The sequence below is a fragment of the Ailuropoda melanoleuca genome, chromosome 3 (assembly GCF_002007445.2).
Source record: "Ailuropoda melanoleuca isolate Jingjing chromosome 3, ASM200744v2, whole genome shotgun sequence".
NCBI classification, from domain to species: domain Eukaryota; kingdom Metazoa; phylum Chordata; class Mammalia; order Carnivora; family Ursidae; genus Ailuropoda; species Ailuropoda melanoleuca.
Genome location: NC_048220.1, coordinates 106,035,701 through 106,054,042, shown reverse-complemented (window position 1 = coordinate 106,054,042; position 18,342 = coordinate 106,035,701). Strand labels below are relative to the sequence as shown.

Sequence of the window (18,342 nt, the reverse complement as noted above, 5' to 3'; positions counted from 1 at the left end):
GCCGAGCTAGGTTGCAAGGAGGGGCGGGGTCACGGCCCGCAGGGGGTGGATGGTGGCGACAAGGCCTTTCAAATCTGGGGGTCGGGGTGTTGTGTGATGGGGCTGGGGTTCATTGGGCCAGGTCCTTCGAACAGGTGTCTGCATCCCCAGGAGGCATGGGGTAGGGGTGGCAGGGGCCAGGCGCCCGCCCCCTCCCAGTCCCCCACCCATTTCCCCCAGGGGCTGATTGGGGCTGGGGGTGTTAGAATAGCTGAGCGCCAGCCTTGAGCTGGACTAATTTCGGGGGTGGGGGTGGGGAGCCGCCCTGGTCCTCACCCTCGCGCTCTGCACTGAAGCAACCTCTGAGAACCAGCAGGGGGACGCTGTCTTTCCTGCCCGTGCCCTGCGGGAGGGCACCACCTGCTTCCTCCCACCAGCTTTAGCTTTCTTGCTAAGACCCCAGGCTGCCCATCCGCAGGGCTGACAGGAGGCAAAGGCAGGGAGGAAGGAAATAGGGAGACCCGAGGGATATGGGGGGTGGGGTGGAAGCTGGCATGAGAGAGGGGGCCATATCTGTGCTTCTGGAGCCCTGGGCTGAGACTGTAGCCCCTCCCCATTTCTCCTGTGGGGTTAGATCTCCCAGCCAAGTACCCTGGGGGGGGGCAGGGAGGGAGGGTATTGGGTCAAGTTTTCTTGCTTTTGGCTTAAAAGTACGAGTCCTAGCCAAGGAGTCAGAACTCCTGGGCACTATATCTGCAGATGTCACTTCCCCTGTGACTTTGGGCAAGTCCATTCTCTAACGGGGACTATCATTTGCTGATCCAGCTCCATTATCAAGACACCAAAGCAGGCCCCGCTGCCCCTAAGTGGGGTGGGAGGATGTGGTGACCCCACAGAGGCTGGTAGATGCAGATGGGAGCGAGAACTCCCAGGGGCTGGTGTTACTGACCCCTCCGCCTGCCCCCCCATTCAAGCCTTCTGCCCCCGTGCAGCTGGGTGTGGAACCGCTGTGATAAGTGGGTCTTTTTTATTCACTGACATGAATGACTTCTTGAGGCCATTTGTGGGTCTCTTGGGTCTTCTTGGGTCCTGCCTGCCGTTCTTTTCCACTCTCCTCCTCTCTCCTCTTTCCTCTCCCTCCCCACAAGAGCTCCCACCCCTCACTGCCACAGGGCCACACAAGTGTGTAAATGGCTGTGTTCTATAAACCCTTATCTCATGTAATCCTCCAAAAATTCTAGGGGCTAGGTCTTGTTATCCCCGCTGTATAGACAAGGAGAAAGAAAACAGACATGGGGGATGCAGCTTGCTGCTTTCCTAAAGATAGGCTGAGGGACCTAGGACCACCAGGCAGGGGTGGGGCCACCTGGCCTCAGTGTCCTCTCCCTTGGTCTCAAGGTGAAGGGGCAGGGAGGGAGAAAATGCCAGGTATCAGCAAAGGGGCAGCGTTGTTTGGAGATGAGCACTGGGCTGAAAGTCAGGGCTGTGGATTCTGGTCTTGCTCTGCCCTTAACTTGCTGTTTGACCTTGGGCTCATCCCTTCCCCTCCCTGAAATTCAGTTTCCTCATCAGCACAATGATGAAGTTGGACTCCAGATTTCTATTGTCTCTCACATCCTGAAGAAGGTATGAGAGCCTTGGCCTGGGGCAGGCTAACCTCTTCCAGCACCTGCCGCTGCTGGTGACCTACATCTCTTGGTCCCTAAAAGAGGGGGTGCAGGTCTGACAAACTCAGGATTATGCTCCTGCGTGACTCGGGATAAGCAATGGGGGAATCGGGGGTGGGATCTTCACACCCAGGCGGAAGTGTGAAGCGACTCATTAAGCTTCCAACCCTGCCCCATTGATTTGGTTACTTGTCTCCCTGCCAGTTGCATCCTTTCTGTGCCAGCCTCCTGAGATTCACCCCATGGTGGGGTTGGGGGCTCCAGGTGGTCTTGGGATTGGCTCATCTTTGGAGGACCCAATCCTCTGTCCCTGGAGCAGAAGCAGGCTTCCCTTTGATTGGGGGAGGTGGGGGACAGGAGAGCTGGCAGCATCCTGCTCTTGGAACTCTTGTCACCATGGAAACAGAGAGCCGGGACTGCTCTGTGAGCAGAGAAAGGGCAGCAGCTTCTCAGGAGGGATCAGAGGAACCTCATTACTGGGCCCTCCTGCCAGTTGGCCTGAACAGGGCTGGGGGGCTCACAGGGTGACCAGCCTACCACACTACCCCATATCAGGGGCCAGCGTCAGCTGGAGCTCACCTGGAGCTCACCTGGCAGGGAGTGATTCCAGAGGGCCGATACTCACCCAGCTAGGGAGGAACCTTGTGGAAAGGGGCATCAGAGGGCAGGGGCAGATTTAAGATAGGTCTGGGGGCTGCTGCTACCCTCAGCCCAGCATGTCTGAGATCACCGCAAGCCCAATTACTGGAAAAGCGGCTTGTTCACGTTATCGCCAGCATCGCCATCACCCATAATTATGCCAGGCTGTCCTTGTTACCACTGCCCCTCTGGCCAATAGCCAGCCTCAGGCAGGATCGTTACTGTGGTCGCCACTGTCCCTGAGAGCCAACCCAAGACTGTCGCCCCCACTCCAACCCCCCAAAACCCATTGCCCCGACCCTGTCACTGCGCCTGGACACCTCCATCCTATGACACCTGCACTCTTCTCCTTTCGCCGTCTTTATCCCGGCAATGCTCGTAGGACAAAATCCCTGCAAAGCCTCCTCTGTCACCACCCAATTTGTGTGTAGACACCTACTTGGCTAGTGCCAGGGAGGGCAATTTTAGGGGGGAAAATATCTGACCAGCAGTCGATTACCGAGTCCCCGTGCTAGAATCTGATCTGGTCTTCAACCACCACAAGTGTCTCCAACAGAGTCTCTGGTGAAGCTTGCCTCACAGACCAGCAGAGCCAGAAGACTAACAGATAGACCTACATTTCTCCGAGTAAATCTCAGCATGCTAGTTTTTTAAATCCTTTTCTTAAATAGAGTTGCAGAATACTGTCTATTCTAGTCAGTCGCAGTGGGTATTGGTGCATTAAATGATCTGACAAGTCCTGCAGCAAACTATTTTGCTTTGTGTTAACCCAGTGTTCCCCAAACTTCTTTGACTCAAGAATCCTTTTCTTACACTGAGCATGTATGAACATCCCAAAGAATGTATTTTTGGAAACACTGATTTATTCAATCCCCTCAGTGTCGAGATGGGGAAACTGAGGCTCAGAAAATTCTTTCGGGTCACACCGTGAAGTGGCACAGACCTGGGACTAGAACTGTAGACTCCTGACTTCCAGTCCAGAGATATCACTGTTACCTCACAACCATTCCTCAGCAGAGGGTCCTTTTTCCTGTCTCAGAACTCTGATGTTATCGGACAGTTGGCCCTCTTCGCAGCTCCATCCTTCTCTGCCATTGGTGTGAATTTCAGAGGCAAGCGGGAAGGGCATGGCTGTCCCTTTCTTCTGACCCATTCCAGGAGACACACTGGGGGAACTGCTGTCTGAATTTTAGAAAGTTACCCTGGTATCTTTGGGCTTCCTTGCAGGCCCTCAGCTTGGGCAGCTCACAGACGTGCTAACTCATCCCCTAGCCAGCATTTCAAGCAGCTGGAGGAGGGCCTCCATTTCCCAGCCCCAGTCTGGAGGGAGAAGGCCAAGTGGACTTCCCCAGCCTCCTTGAATCCCAGGCAGGGATCTTGGGGACAGCTGGCTTCCGTTCCCCTCTCTGCCTGCATCTCTCCTGCAGTGACAAGAAGATGATGACCTCTGTGAGACAGATCCGGACTCAGTAGCCTCTTCCTGCTCATAAGCAAACATTCGCAGCCCTCCATAGACCTCCTTGAGCCACCAGAGCGTAAATCGAATTCCTCCCTCGGGGGAGGCCATGTTCCCTCCAAGCCCTCTTCTTTCTGTGCTGGGGGCCCCTACTCCTCCCCCTGTCCTCCTGTGACTGCTTCTCCCAGACACCCTCCTATCTGGCCATCTGCCCCGTAGACATGCTCCAAGCTATCTGTGTCTTTCTTAAAATACGGTGCCCGGAACAGAGTAGCAAAAGGCCAGCACTGGAGGTTGAAGACTCGGGCTTCCGTGCTGGGAAGCTCTGGGCGTGAGACCTAGCTCTCCACCAGCTAACCTTATAAAACCTTGGGTATGTCCTGACTCCTCTCTGAGCCTCAGTGGTCCTCGTGATTGAAACAGCGCTTAGACAAGTACTTAGCTCATAGGGTTGTTTGAGAATGAAATCAGGTAAAATGTTTAGTGCACTGAGCACATAGTAAGAACTCAAGACATGGTAACTATTATTAAGGTCATCGTCATCAATCTAAGACCACCCCTTGATTTGACCTCTGTGTTAACCAAACTAAGGCCAAGGTGGCTTTCTTAGCTCCTGAGCCACCCTGCTGGCCTCCTAAGTTTGGAGTGACCAGCCACCCCAAGGAGCTCCTGCATATGTCATGTCAGCCCAGGTAAGGGCAGTTGATTTTTCTCAACCCATAGAGTATCTTTGCATTCAGCCCTGTTGCATTTCATCTTCTTATTTTGGGGGTGGGGTGGGCTGTATCACAGTTCCAACCTGGCCTCACCTCTTAGTCTCTTTTATCGGCAGCCCATTACCCCAGACCTGCTGATGACCCCCAGTGACCAGGGCGATGTCGACCTGGACGTGGATTTTGCCGCAGACCGGGGGAACTGGACGGGCAAGCTAGACTTCCTGCTGTCCTGCATTGGCTACTGCGTGGGCCTGGGCAACGTCTGGCGTTTCCCCTACCGGGCCTACACCAACGGCGGAGGTAGGGGCCGGGGGCCTGTTGGAGGGGCGCGTAGGCTAGTAGGCCAAGGCTTGGAGAGGACTTGGCCACCATGTCCTATGTGGCCTTGAGCAGGATTCACTGAAAGCAGTGACATGGGGCCGGGAGAAGTGAACTCTCTTTGCCTTGTCTTTTTTCCTCACCCAAACCCTTCCTTCCTCTCTCTCGTGCCCAGTGTGGATACCTCCTCACCTGTCTGCTGGAGCCTAGGCACTTCCCGGGCCCTGAGTGATGGGCAGAGAAGCTGTCTCTGCTTCATGACAGCAGGCTGTACCTGCCTGACAGTGATCACCGTGCTCTCCAAGTTCTCCCATCCCCCCTCCTCCCCACCCCCTCCAGGACCTCGCCCCACCAGTCCTTCCCACTTGTGAATCTTCGATCTGTCCTCCTCTCCTGGATCCTTCCATTCAAACTACAAACACGAAGCCTGTCCCATCTTCAGCAAATCCTCTGTTGTCCCTGCTTCGCCATCAAGTGACTGTTCTGAGTCTCATTAACAATAGCTGGGGTTGAGCACTGGCCACCTGCCAGCCCCAGGCCTTTAACCCTGATGACAGCCCTCCTGGGTGGGCACGGTTGTCCTGATGTGACAGCCAGGGCTCGGAGAGGCCAGGTTCCTTGTCCAAGGTCACCTGGTGGCCGACCCAACATTCCACCTCCAGGACTACCTTCTCTAGAGCTAGTGTGCCCCCAACCACCCTCGAAGCCTCCTTCTGTCTCTGCCAAGCTCGTGCAAGAGGCACCTATTGGCAGAGTGGCAGAAATCCAAACAGGAGGGGATGAGGCGAGGATAACATGAATTGCCCTGGCCGGGAAGTGTGGGACTGGAGCTGGCCTTTGATGCTCTAGGAACTCCATAATGGCCACGGTTCCGTCGGCTCTCTCTTTCCCTGGCTCCCAATTGTGTTTCTCTCTGGGTGCTGACCTCATTTTCTCCTGTGACCGGCTCCCTCCTTGCAGTTGGGTGGGGGGTGGCCACAGACAGCTCTATGGTGACTTGAGCCTCAGAGCTGTTCCCTCTGGGTGTGGCTGTAGAGGACCGCAGGGAGGGCCTCTACCTGGCCTGCCTCAGGAGCTGTGCCGCAAGGGGGTAGGCGGCTGGTGTGACTGACAGCCCTTCCAGAGCCTGCAGGGGTGGGCAGTCTTCTAAAGGAGCTGGCTGTCAATAGGGGAAGCAAATGGGGAGGGGTATTGGGCACATGGGACCGCTGGTGGCAGCCAGAAGCACCTGAGGTAGCAGAGACCACACAGGGAGGTGGATTGGGGCCAGATCCTGAGGGCGTTCGAGGAGTTTCCACTTTCTCCGGGAATTCACTCATCTATTCCTTCATTCACTCAGCGTTTGCTCTGAGCCCAGCCCTGCTCTGGGGACTGGGGCTGCACAGGAGGGTAAAGCCCACCAGCCCCCGTAGCCCTCCGTGGTCTGGTGTAAAAGGCCATCCCAATCCGCAGGTGAAGTGCTCCGTGGGGTCGCAGGTGTCTGCCATCAGGAGAGGGGCGGGGCTGGAGCTGGGCCTTAGGGGAGCCGACCCACCTGCGACCTTCCCTGACCGACCGCCCTCCTCCTCCGCGCAGGCGCCTTCCTCGTGCCCTACTTCCTCATGCTGGCCATCTGTGGCATCCCCCTCTTCTTCCTCGAGCTCTCTCTGGGCCAGTTCTCCAGCCTGGGACCCCTGGCCGTCTGGAAAATCAGCCCCCTCTTCAAAGGTGAGGTCTCCTAGTCCCGGCAGGGGCCTGGGCCCAGGGGAGGCAGGGAGGTTGCCCCGCATGCCCCAGCCTCTGGGCAGAGAGGGAAGTGAAGCCCGGAGAGGGGATGGCTTCCGGAGGCGGCGCAGCCTGGCCCACAGGAAGGCTTGAGCTGAGGGCGCCGCCTCTCCCCACGCCCAGGGGCCGGCGCGGCCACGCTGCTCATCGTGGGCCTGGTGGCCATCTACTACAACGCGATCATCGCCTACGTCCTCTTCTACCTCTTCGCCTCCCTCACCAGCGCCCTGCCCTGGGAGCACTGTGGCAACTGGTGGAACACGGACCTCTGCCTTGAGCACAGAGGCTCCAAGGATGGCAACGGGGCCCTGCCCCTCAACCTCACCAGCACCGTCAGCCCCAGCGAGGAGTACTGGAGGTCAGGCCACCGGTGGCCCAGCGGCCGTCTGGGAGGGCCCCCGAGCTGCTGGGGACGGGAGGAGGCAGGGGACAGGAATGGGCCGGCGTCCCCAGAGGGCTCAGCGCGCACCCGGAAGGCTGAGTCCAGGGGCTGGTGTCAGGTGGACCCCGGGTTCTAATCCCAGCTCTTCACTGACCCGCTGTGTGACCTTACACAATGCACTGGGCTTCTGGTGCTTTCTCTTCAAAGTGGGCGTGGTAATAGTATTCGGAGGGTCATTGCGGGGTTTAAGGGAAGGAAGGTGTCAATCGTGCCACCAGCCTATTGCAGAATCAAGCTCAGTGAATGCCAGCCGGTAATCGTGATGCTGACGCCACCAGTAATCGTAACCTGGCTGGCCACAGCTTTACGCCCTGCCCGCGGAGCGTGGCAGGGGGACCGGAGGACACTCAACTCTTCATCGCCCACAGCCGCTACGTCCTTCACATCCAAGGCAGCCAGGGCATTGGCAGCCCTGGGGGGATCCGCTGGAACCTGTGCCTCTGCCTGCTGCTGGCCTGGGTCATCGTGTTCCTCTGTATCCTCAAGGGCGTGAAGTCCTCGGGCAAGGTGAGGCCTGAGGGGCTGGGAGGGGTGAGGGCTTCCTGGAGGAGGCGGCAGGGCAGGGCCTGAGCCTGAGAGGATGAAAAGATGTCAGTGGGGAGGAGGTTGGGGGTAGGAGTGGGGGTGGGAGCCGGAGGCACCGCCTGAAGAAAGAGGTGGAGGTAAGGATGGACGGTGGGCAGGCTGGTTCACCAGACCGGAAACTGGCCAAGGACAGGACCTCTCTGTTACTCAAGTTTGTATCCTGGCCCAGTACTTGGTGCTTTGAGGAGGCTCCGTGAGTGTTTGTTGAATGCTTGGAAGGTGGGTCTGTGAGTCAGGATGGAGGGGGCTCTGGGAATGCGCAGTGGCGGGTGACCACGCAGGGTGGGTTGCATGGGCTGGGGGAGAGGGGAGTGGACCCAGGGAGGGGGAGACTCATCAACCCTAGGCAGGGCCTCCAGGCAGGGGCCGAGGGTGGCCCGGAGCGGGGCGCAGCGGAGCTGGAGGGGTGGATGGGCTGGGGGCGCCTTGGGAAGCAGTGACGGGAATTTAATGAGGGATCCATGTGCGGAGGAAGGGAGGCGGGGAGGGAAAGAGAAGTATCATAGATGATGGGTGTTCTCAGCTTGGCCTCCCCAAAAGTTGGGGAGGCGAGTTAGGTAAGATGGGGACTTCTGGAAGAGGAGCCGGGTGGAAGGAAGGTCACCCCTGCCTTCCATCCCCACTTATCACGTCGCAGGTGGTGTATTTCACGGCCACGTTCCCCTACGTCATCCTACTCATGCTGCTGGTCCGAGGAGTCACCCTCCCGGGGGCCTGGAAGGGCATCCAGTTCTATCTCACCCCCCAGTTCCACCATCTGTTGTCTTCCAAGGTGAGGCCCTCAGGGCTGAGGTGCAGAGGAAGGGGTCAGGCCTGAGCCAGGGAATAGAAGGAGGAGGGCTCCCTGGGGACAAGAAGGGCACTGGGTAGGAATCCTCCCTGTGGTGGGCCTCCTGTACCGGATCCTGTGCTCAACACTCTAAGTCTTTTTCATTTCTTATTCTTCACCGTCCTACACAGTAGACATTATTCTGAGGTGCCTGGCTGGCTCAGTCAGAGGAGTGTGCGACTTCTGATCTCGAGGCCATGAGTTTGAGCCCCACATTGGGTGTAGAATTTACTAAGAAAAATAAACCTTAAAAAAAGGTAGACATTATTCTCCCATTTTACAGATGAAGAAACTGAGGCCCGAAAGAGTGATAAGCTTAAGATCACATGGCTAGGCGGCAGCAGAGCTGGAATCCCAACCCAGATCTGTCCAACTCCAGACCCCAAGGAGGGCATTAGTATGACAGAAACAGTGGTGCCGACAGCTAAATTTCTTATTAGCTGCTGACTGCCTGACTCTGCCCCAGCGCTTGGCACGTAGGTAGTCGTTAATCCTTACCACCACCCTGCAAGGGAGCTACAGTTCCTATCCCTGCACTGCAGAGGAGGGACCCGAGGATCAGAGAGGTGATGTGGCTTGCCTAGGCCATACAGCCACAAAGTGGGGGAGCTGGAATCAAATCCAGGTCCCTCCAAACTCCAGGGAGGAAGTAAAGGGGTTCCACGGGCTTGTTGTCAATAAGGATCTACTGGAAATTTATATAAGACACTACTTCCTTCAGAATCGGAGAAGCTTAGCCATTCTCTAGATCCTGGATAGGGAAACTGAGAGGGAAAGGGACTTACCCGAGTCCCACCGCGTAAGTGCTCGAACAGGGTTTGGCCCCCCGCCATGTCACTTTGAGCGAGGCTCTCCACCACGCTGTCCCTGGACCTGTGGACTAGCTCCCGCCCCACCTCCTCCCTCCTCTTTCCTTGGCCCCCTGGACAGGGCCGTGGTGTGCCAGCCCCTTGTCTTTGCTCTCCACCTGCGTCCTTCCCTGCCACAGGTGTGGGTCGAAGCCGCTCTTCAGATCTTCTACTCCCTGGGTGTGGGCTTCGGGGGTCTCCTCACCTTTGCCTCCTATAACACGTTTCACCAGAACATCTACAGGTCAGTGCAGCCTCCCAGACCCCGGGGCCGGAGCAGGGATGAGAGTGGCCAGCCAGGGAAGGCCCTGTGGGGTGAGGGCGGGGCCAGCTTGCTCTGGCCTGGACCTGTGTGCCCGGACTTCCCCCGGCAGGGACACCTTTATCGTCACTCTGGGCAATGCCATCACCAGCATCCTGGCTGGCTTCGCCATCTTCTCTGTGCTGGGCTACATGTCTCAGGAGCTGGGTGTGCCTGTGGACCAAGTAGCCAAAGCAGGTGGGCAGGCCGGCCAGTCCTGCGGGGTGTGGGTGTGTGTTGGGCGAGGGAGCATGCGTGTGCACCAGCCAGGTCATGGGTGGCTTCGTCCAGTGCGTGTGTGGATGTGTGCACACACAAATGATCGTATCATAGCTGGTCTCTGGGTGTCCAAGGGCAAAGGGGGTGGGAGGGCAAAGGAGTGTGTGTTAACCTGTGTCTGCAGATACGTGAATACACGACATTGTCTTCTGTTCTGTCGCATCTTAGTAACTTGCCTTGCTTGTCCATGCGAGTCATTTCCCATGTCAGGATGTCTTGTGCAAGTGAACCGAGGGTTCAGATGGTGATGTGAATCAGGGGCTTGTGCCAGTGGACGTGTCCAAGTACGTGTGTTAGTGGGATTGTTCGTGTAAGTGATGGTATACCTAAGTGTATGCAAATGAGGTTTTAGATTGTCTTATGTTTCTTCCTGTGCTCGTGATCAACTCACCGATTTTGTCACCCTGTGTTCATTGAGCACCGACAGCATACTGGCCTGGGTCCTAGGAGTTAAGTGTGGGAAGTGTGCAGTCAGGGTACATCTCTGGGTTTGTCTGAACTAGTGTGCCTACGTGGGTGGAAGTGACTGTGTGTGTTTGAGGGTGCCTGTGGGGGCCGACCTCGTGCCCCAGGCTGCTGACCCTTTGTGCCCTCGGCCCAGGCCCCGGCCTGGCCTTTGTCGTCTACCCACAGGCCATGACCATGCTGCCTCTGTCGCCTTTCTGGTCCTTCCTTTTCTTCTTTATGCTCCTGACTCTTGGCTTGGATAGCCAGGTAAGCCTTGTCTGAGCCAGTGGGCCCCTGCGGGATGTGTGCGTGCGTGTGTGTGTCCATGTGTGATGTGTGTCTGTGTGTCTGTGCATCTGTGTGTATGGCATAGCTGCGTGTCTGTGTGTGGTGTATCTCTGGGTGAGTTTGTGTGTCTGTGCATATGTGTGTGTGAATTCTGACCCCCCCCGCTCCCCCCAGTTTGCCTTCCTGGAGACCATTGTGACAGCTGTGACAGACGAGTTCCCATACTACCTGCGGCCCAAGAAGGCTGTGTTCTCGGGGCTCATCTGCGTGGCCATGTACCTGATGGGGCTGGTCCTCACCACCGACGTGAGTGCTGCTGCAGGGACGGAGGGCCACCGGGGTGGGGAGGCCAGGCCAGGTGCCTGCCCCAATATCTGTGACTATTCCCTGGGCTACCTACTGCTTCCTTGTTGGAAGGAAGCCAGCCCACCCCAGGCCCTCTACCCAAGGGCAGCTTGGCCTATGACCCAGAATCCTGGCTTCAAAGTAGAGAAGACCTGGCTTCAAGCCTGGCTCCTGCACTTACGGGATGACCTCAGGACAAGTGGCTTCGCCTTCCCCAGCCTGTTTTCCCACCAATAAAACGTGAGGCTCCAATAGGATGATGTGCGTAAAGGGCTCGGCAGGTAGGCAGCAGTCACACGGTCATCATCCTGCTGTCACCGCCGGCCTGGCTGCTTCCTGCCCGCCTCCTGCCTGGAGAGGGGGGTGGCACCGGGGAGCAAGACTGCGGTGAGGGAATCCCGGCACCGTGACTTGTGTTCCAGGGAGGCATGTACTGGCTGGTGCTTCTGGACGACTACAGTGCCAGCTTCGGGCTCATGGTGGTGGTGGTGACCACGTGCCTCGCCGTCACCAGGGTGTATGGTGAGAGGGGCCGTGGGAGAGGGACCTGACGTTCCCCACAGGGGGAGGATGGGCGTCTACTCTCGAGCCCCCCTGCCCTGGGTCCCTGGTCCCAAGGGCCAGGGTCTCCAGTGGGGGCAGTGGGGGGGGGGCTGCTGGTGCTTGTGGGAGGTGCTGGCGTGGCCACTCTCCTCCCCTCCCCTGTGCAGGCATCCAGCGGTTCTGCCGGGACATCCACATGATGCTGGGCTTCAAGCCGGGCCTGTACTTCAGGGCCTGCTGGCTGTTCCTGTCCCCGGCCACACTCCTGGTAACCGGTGGGAAGGAGGGCTGGGGTCCAGGGCTGAGAGTAGCATCCCCCTCTGAGCATGCAGTCCGGCAGGGCTGCCCCGGCCCAGAGTGGACCAGTGCCAGAGCTGAGGGCGGGGCGGGCACCAGGATCTGGGCCTACTCCCCTGCGCCCCGATGCCCCCAGCTTCTGTAGTCCCAAGTGTGGTTAGCAAAATGAGTGGGGCTTTCCAGGCCTCAGGGCCTTAGGGCTGGGACTTTAGGCTGGTATGTTGGTACATGGCTGTGTTTTCTCAGCCTTGGAATTGGCATTCAGGTACAGGCTGTCTCAGGAACTGGGTGCTTCCGAGCTGGGCTGTCTCAGGCCTCACAAAGGCTCCGAGGGTGAGCCGTCCCAGTTCTACATGGCTTAGGACTGGGTTCTCCTGACTCTGGGTTGCTCTGGGCTGAGCTCTCTCAGGCCTCCGGGGAGCTCAGACCTGGGCTGGCCTAAGCCCTGGGGCCTGCCCAAAGCCCACTGTGATGCTGGGGCCGCCACCTGCAGGCCCTGCTGGTGTACAGCATCGCCAAGTACCAGCCCTCCGAGTATGGCAGCTACCGGTTCCCGGCCTGGGCCGAGCTGCTGGGCATCCTGATGGGCCTGCTGTCCTGCCTCATGATCCCCGCCGGCATGCTGGTGGCTGTGCTTCGGGAGGAGGGCTCGCTCTGGGAGGTAAGTCTGGCCCGCCCTCATCTGCCCCCGGCCTTCCTGACCCCGAGCCCTGCCCTGGGCCCACTTACTAGACCAGAAAACATCTGCCCCAGCACCTTACCCAGGGCCTCACAGCCTTTTCCAACCAGTAGCCTGGGCTATGACTCCTCTCAGACCTGCTTGCGGTGAGGCAGGCTCAGGGGGCTTCGGGTCCTGCCCTGTGGCCCCTAGCACTATGGGAGGCATCTGAGGGGGGGCGCACAACCCAAAGACCCCTGGTGTCGGCCAGTGCCCACATGTCCTGGGGAGAGGACAAGGGAATGGCCCAGGGTCCTACTGTGAGTCGGGCAGGGGTCAGGACTTAACTCTGGTCACCAGCCCGAAGTTTCCCTGTGGGAACTCAGGGTCAGAAGGCAAGATTGAGGGACCCCAGAGGGTGGGCTGCAGCCCATGGGTGACCTGGGAATGGGCTGATGGTGGGAGCCGTGCCCACGCCAGGCTTTGTGAAGAGATCCAGAAAGCAGAGACTGCAAGCTCTTTGAGCGTGGGAGCCGCAGTCTCAGAAGAGGGGAGTGGGCCAGTGGGTGTGCGGTGAGGCTGTGTGACCACTGCAATGTTTGGCCCCTCTCTGAGCCTCACCGCACTCTCTGTACTTCTGAGGCCATGGGTGTGGAGTCCCTCTGGTGGGAAGAGGCTGTCACAGTGAGCAGAGCTGAGTGAGACTGCTAGGTCCCCTGGAGAGAACCTAGGGACCCTGACACATACCCCATATATCCCATCAGGGATAATGCCGGAGCCAGCTGCTACTGGCTCATGAGAGCTAATCGTTAAATATTCAGGGATGTTGTGAGCTGGTTCTTAAATCATTGATAACTTGAAATCGACCTTGATGGGAACGTTTATACCACTGGAATTGGCTACAAATCAAGCCTCCTGCACCCCCTCAATCTGTTTGCCAGCACCTTACTGCACCTTACTGCTCCCACTCCCCACACAGCTCCCCTGTGCCCTCAGGTGTCCCCCTTCATACCTGCACCTGGAGAGAGGCTCAGAGCAGACAGGGGTTGTGGCCACAGCACCCAGACCACAGGGCCATCCTGGAGTCCAGCCGCTGCTCTGGTTCCAGCTGCTGTGTGACTACGGGCAAAGCCCTGGCCTTCTCTCAACCTCGGGAGCCCCACCTGTACGGCTCGAGGAAACTCGTCTCCTTGCTTGAGAGCGAAGGTGTCCGCAAAGGAAAGGAGGAGAGGGGTGTTGCTCAGGGTAGAGGGCTCCAGCCCCCTGGAAGTTCATGGTTCCCAAGCCTTGATACACTTCCCTCTTGCCCTGCTGCTGCAACCGCTAACAGCCAAGCAAAGGGCCGTGTTGTTGGGTGCGGGGTACTGCAGATGAGTCCTTGCCCAGCTCCCGAGTACCACCTTCAGAGACCAGGGCTTCCGGCACTGACACACTAGGTGGAATCCGGGGTCTGCCTTTGGCCAGCTGTGTGACCCTAAGCGAGTTAATGCACCTCTCTGAATGCTGCTTTTCTCTGTCCTGAAAGTGAGGACAGTGATCCCTCCCTAAGGGTTGCTGTGAGAAGAAAAGAAGCTCATCGATGTTGTCAGATCTGTGAAGGGCAGAAAAACAGAATCTTTTAAGTTTAGGATGGAGTCAGACTGCGTGGGTTCAAATCCCAGCATCATCACTTGTCACCCGCGTGACCTTGGCCAAGTTGACGAACCTTGCCGAACTTTACTTCCAGATAATATCTGTGGGGGTGGAGGGTGAAAGTCCTAATGTCCCTCTCACAGGGATACTGTAAGGATTGAAGAAGCCCAACTTAGCATAGAGCTGGAACGCAGTGAATGTTTTGTTCCACATCAGGGATTCTCATGGGGGTGATTTTGCTCTCAGAGGCCATTTGGTAGCATCTGGAGGCATTTTGCTTGTCTTAAGAGGGTAGTGTGCACAGGGGATGCTACTGGCTTCCAGGGGGAAGAGAGCAGGGATGCTGTTAAGCACCCCTCGGTGTGCAGAGAGCTCTTACACAGGGACTCTCCAGCCAAAATGTCCAGAGTACTCAGGTCGAGAAGCACTGGTCTAGCCTCCACTGTTCAGTTGGAAACTCTAAGTCCTTGCTTTAGGGGAGCTTGGATTTTAATGTGGGAGACAGACAATAAACAAATACATAAAGGTAGTAGTAAGTACTATATTTTAAAAAATAATAAAAAATGAAACAAAAGCCAAGTTTAGGAACAGAGAATGATGGGAAAGTATTTTGGCCAGGGTGGCTGGGGAGACCTCTGTGAGGGGGTGACAGCTGACCCAGCCGACAAGGTGATCTATATAGATATCTAAGGGAAGAGCATCCGGGCAGAAGGACAATCAGCTCAAAGGCCCTGGGGCAGGAGGGGCTGGCATGTCTGAAGGCAGCAAGGAGGTCGGCAAGGCTGGATCAGAGCAGGTGCGGGTGGAGGGAGAGTGTCAGGAGTTGAGGTCAGGGAGGTAGACAGTGGCCAGGCCATGGAGGCCGTGGTGGGCACTTTGGGTCTTCTTTCAAGTGAAATGACCAGCCGCGGGCAGGTTTCTGAGCAGGGGGTCACCTCTACAACAGTTCAGTAAGGGTCACCATGCTCTGCGTGTGGGGCCGTGCTGGGCCCCGGGCTAAGGGCACTGCACACGTTATCCTCCCTGAATCTGTACCCAGGAGGCTCCACTTAACATTGGTTGTCTCTCCTCCTCCAAGGCTCTGGGGCTCTTCTCCCCGCAGGGCGCGCAGAGGGCTTTGGGAATGTGGTTTGGGAAGGGAGGAACCCTAGAACGTCCAGACTTAGTCATGATCTTAGTCACCTCCCTCCTTCCATGGAAACTGGGGCTTGGAGGGAAAGGTCAGACATCAGCGTCAGAACGAGGCCAACTAGGAGACACTTGGAGGGTCAGTGACAATCCTGCCTCAGTGCTCCTGGCTCCTGGCTCTTCGCCAAAGCTCCCAGCTGCTTAGGACTCAGCATTTAGGGGAAGGGACCCAGAGTGGGCTCCTGGATTGGCTGGCAGGTAATCATAGCCTGTTGCCAGCACCCCTGCCGGTGCTCTCAGTGCCTGCTGACGACCCTGTGAAGGCATCACGATCCCCAGGTGACAGAGGGGAAAACCGAGCGTGGAAAGCTTAAATCCCATGCCCAAAGGCCACCCAGCTTGTGAGTAGCCGAGCAGGACTCTTGTCTGGGCATATGACTCATTCCCCTGGGGAAGTGCACTGCCCTCAGCGCCCCCTCCCCGGGATTGGTGCAAGGGCTGACACAGGTGACGTGGTGAGGGCTTTGCGGGTGCCCGGCCCCAGGAGGCACTCCACGAGCACCAGCCGCCCACCGTTTTCACTGCTGTCCTTGCTCTGCCACAGCGGCTCCAGCAGGCCAGCCGACCGGCCATGGACTGGGGCCCGTCGCTGGAGGAGAACCGGACTGGCATGTACGTGGCCACGCTAGCAGGGAGCCAGTCGCCCAAGCCCCTGATGGTGCACATGCGCAAGTACGGGGGCATCACCAGCTTTGAGAACACTGCCATCGAGGTGGACCGCGAGATCGCCGAGGAGGAGGAGTCTATGATGTGAGACGGGAGGCAGGTGGCCGGGAGGCCCTGCCCAGCTGCAAAGGGTAGACATGCCCTGCGGGGTTCCGAGAGGCCCGAGGCCATGGGAGGTCGCCACGGCGATGCTGGTCCCCAGTGCAAGTCCTTTCTCGTGGCCTCTGCCTCTCCTCTGTCTACCTTCTCCCCACATGCACACCCACTCACTCAAAGCTCAGTCCTCATCCTGCAGGTGGGTGAACTGAGGCCAGGGAGGAGAGACTTGCCCAAGGTCACATGGCGGAGGACACCGAACCCCAGGCCTCCTGGCCAACCAGTTCCCTGTCTTCTGTGGCAGCCGGCATCATTCTCTCCTCTGTTCAGAGCCAGACTCCTCTCTTTTCTAGGGGAGCCTGCCCCCACACACTTCGAACAGGCAGAATCTTGAGCTAGGCAGGGACACTCCTGGTGCAGTGAGGCCCACAAGGCCCCAGGCCTCGAGGGTTAGCAAGTGAAGTGGGAGAAAAGCCCTGTGGGCTCTTGTGCCCGGGGCCAGGTTTCCTGAAGGAGGTGGGGTCTGAGGGCCCTGGAGGATGGACAGGGTGGGAGGGAGAGAGGAGGAGGGGGGCTGGGTGCGGAGGCCCCAATGTAGCTCCAGTGCCCCCCTCCCAGAGAAAAGGGCAGAGACCTAGGTGTTACCAGCTTACGGCAGGGTCCAGATGGGAAGGACAACTTGGGGGGAGGGAACAGGGGACGAGGGGTGGGCGGGGTTTGCATGACCTGGTTGTGCTTTAGGTAGACTCTCTTTCAGGGTCAGCGTGCAGGGCGAATTAGAGGGGCCAGGGTGGAGGTGGGAAGCCTGTGGAGGGCAGGCGAGGGACTGCTGGCCTAAGTGAGGGGGTGGGGGTGGGGAAAGGATGAGGTCCCTACACTTCTTTTCCCGCCAGAGAAACTCATATATTTTCTTTTGACCCCACATTTCTGAGAAGGGTCCGCAGCTTCCCTCACTGGACCCCGTGCCCTCCAGTGTAGGCAGCCGTGGGCATGATGAGGACAGAGGGCACAAGTGAAGAGGTGGGAGTGAGGGCTCAGAGTCAGGACCCAAAGCCCCTCCATTCTCTTCTCGCTGTTCTGGTGGCCCTCACTGTCTCCTCCAGCTCCCAGCCCTGCTGGGACATTGGCCCTGGCTGTGGACAACCAAGGCAACTAAGAGACTTGGAGGTGGTCCACACACATGGCTGTCTGTCCTGATGCTGCCCACTCTGGGCCCAGGCATGAGGTTGGAGGCAGGGAGCCAAGGGCAGCCAGCACCTCAGGCCTGTGGCCAGAGGCCTCAGCATCTTCAGTCCCAGGCACAGGAGGGGCTGCCCTGGGGTCCCTCTTTCCCTGAGAGAGGAGGGTGGATCATGAAAACATGCCCCAGGGGGCAGGGCACCCTCATGCAACTGGGCCGGCCTGTGCGCCCTCTTTCTCTCCTGCCGTCTCCCCAACCCATCCATGTTCTGTTGGTTTATTGTTAATAAACACCACTGAGGTCATCCTTCTTTCCCCTTCTTACTGCTGAGAACAAGGGTGGGCAGCACAGGGCTTTCCGGCTTCTGTTGGACGGATGCGGGATCTGAGGCTCAGTTGTTCGCTTTCCTGGCTCTCCTGGCTTCTGACACTTGCTGTCCCATTTTTCTGTGGCAGTGCTGGCGGGATGGGGTTGAGGAAGGGCGCCGAAGATGAGGAAGCCACTTAGCCCCTGTTACACGTGTGGACAAACTGAGGCCCTTCAAAGGGCAAGACTTGCTCAGGGTTACCCAGCTGAGGCAGGCAGAGCAGGAGACACACCTGGGCGGCTGGCATTCCCCTTCCCAGCTCCAGCTGCTCCCTGGCCTCACCAGCAAGTGTAGCTGGAGCTGGAAGACCAGGGTTGGGAGGAGCCCCGAGTTTCCCAGGCTGGAAGAATTTCCTGGTGCTACCCACCCCCTCCTGGTGGGACCTGGCCACATAAAAGAGCCCCAGGGCCTTTCAAATGCGAGGCCCAGGTGTTTGCGAAGGCTTTGATTGGGGGGGAGGGGGGGAGAGGAAGGGCTGCTGCATATTTCGGATATTAATTAATTTCCCCTAACAAGGGGCCAGGCCCCCTCCTGCCCCTCTTTGTTTGGGGCTTTAGATGGTGGAAGAGCATGGGTTTGCTAATTTGCTGAGGGCACAAGAATGGCCTTCAGGATTCAAGATGCCTCTTCCCACACCTTGGGGGCAGGCTCCAGCCTCGCTCATAGAGCCCGGAGCCAGCTCCGTGGCCCCATCCCAGGAGGAAGCCCCCTCCAGGCCCTCTCGGCTCCCTCTAGGACAAGCCCCGGGCCCCAGGATGGCTATGGTCCTATGAAGACTCCTCGCCCAGCCTCTTGGCTACAGCCCACCGTCC

General features: G+C 58.1%; 1 protein-coding gene across 1 annotated transcript in view; it reads left to right on the top strand.

The window, feature by feature from the left end:
* Positions 1-17,467, top strand: part of SLC6A7 (solute carrier family 6 member 7) — a 22,253-nt gene extending 4,786 nt beyond the window's left edge. Inside the window, exons 3-15 of the mRNA XM_019798481.2 lie at positions 4,482-4,757; positions 6,351-6,482; positions 6,663-6,897; positions 7,350-7,488; positions 8,204-8,338; positions 9,384-9,487; positions 9,618-9,742; positions 10,425-10,537; positions 10,733-10,864; positions 11,326-11,425; positions 11,614-11,714; positions 12,237-12,404; positions 15,766-17,467. Coding sequence (XP_019654040.2) covers positions 4,482-4,757; positions 6,351-6,482; positions 6,663-6,897; positions 7,350-7,488; positions 8,204-8,338; positions 9,384-9,487; positions 9,618-9,742; positions 10,425-10,537; positions 10,733-10,864; positions 11,326-11,425; positions 11,614-11,714; positions 12,237-12,404; positions 15,766-15,975 — 1,970 coding nt within the window. The 3' untranslated portion in view covers positions 15,976-17,467. The remainder of the gene's footprint in view (positions 1-4,481; positions 4,758-6,350; positions 6,483-6,662; positions 6,898-7,349; positions 7,489-8,203; positions 8,339-9,383; positions 9,488-9,617; positions 9,743-10,424; positions 10,538-10,732; positions 10,865-11,325; positions 11,426-11,613; positions 11,715-12,236; positions 12,405-15,765) is intronic.
* Positions 17,468-18,342: the final 875 nt, after the last annotated feature.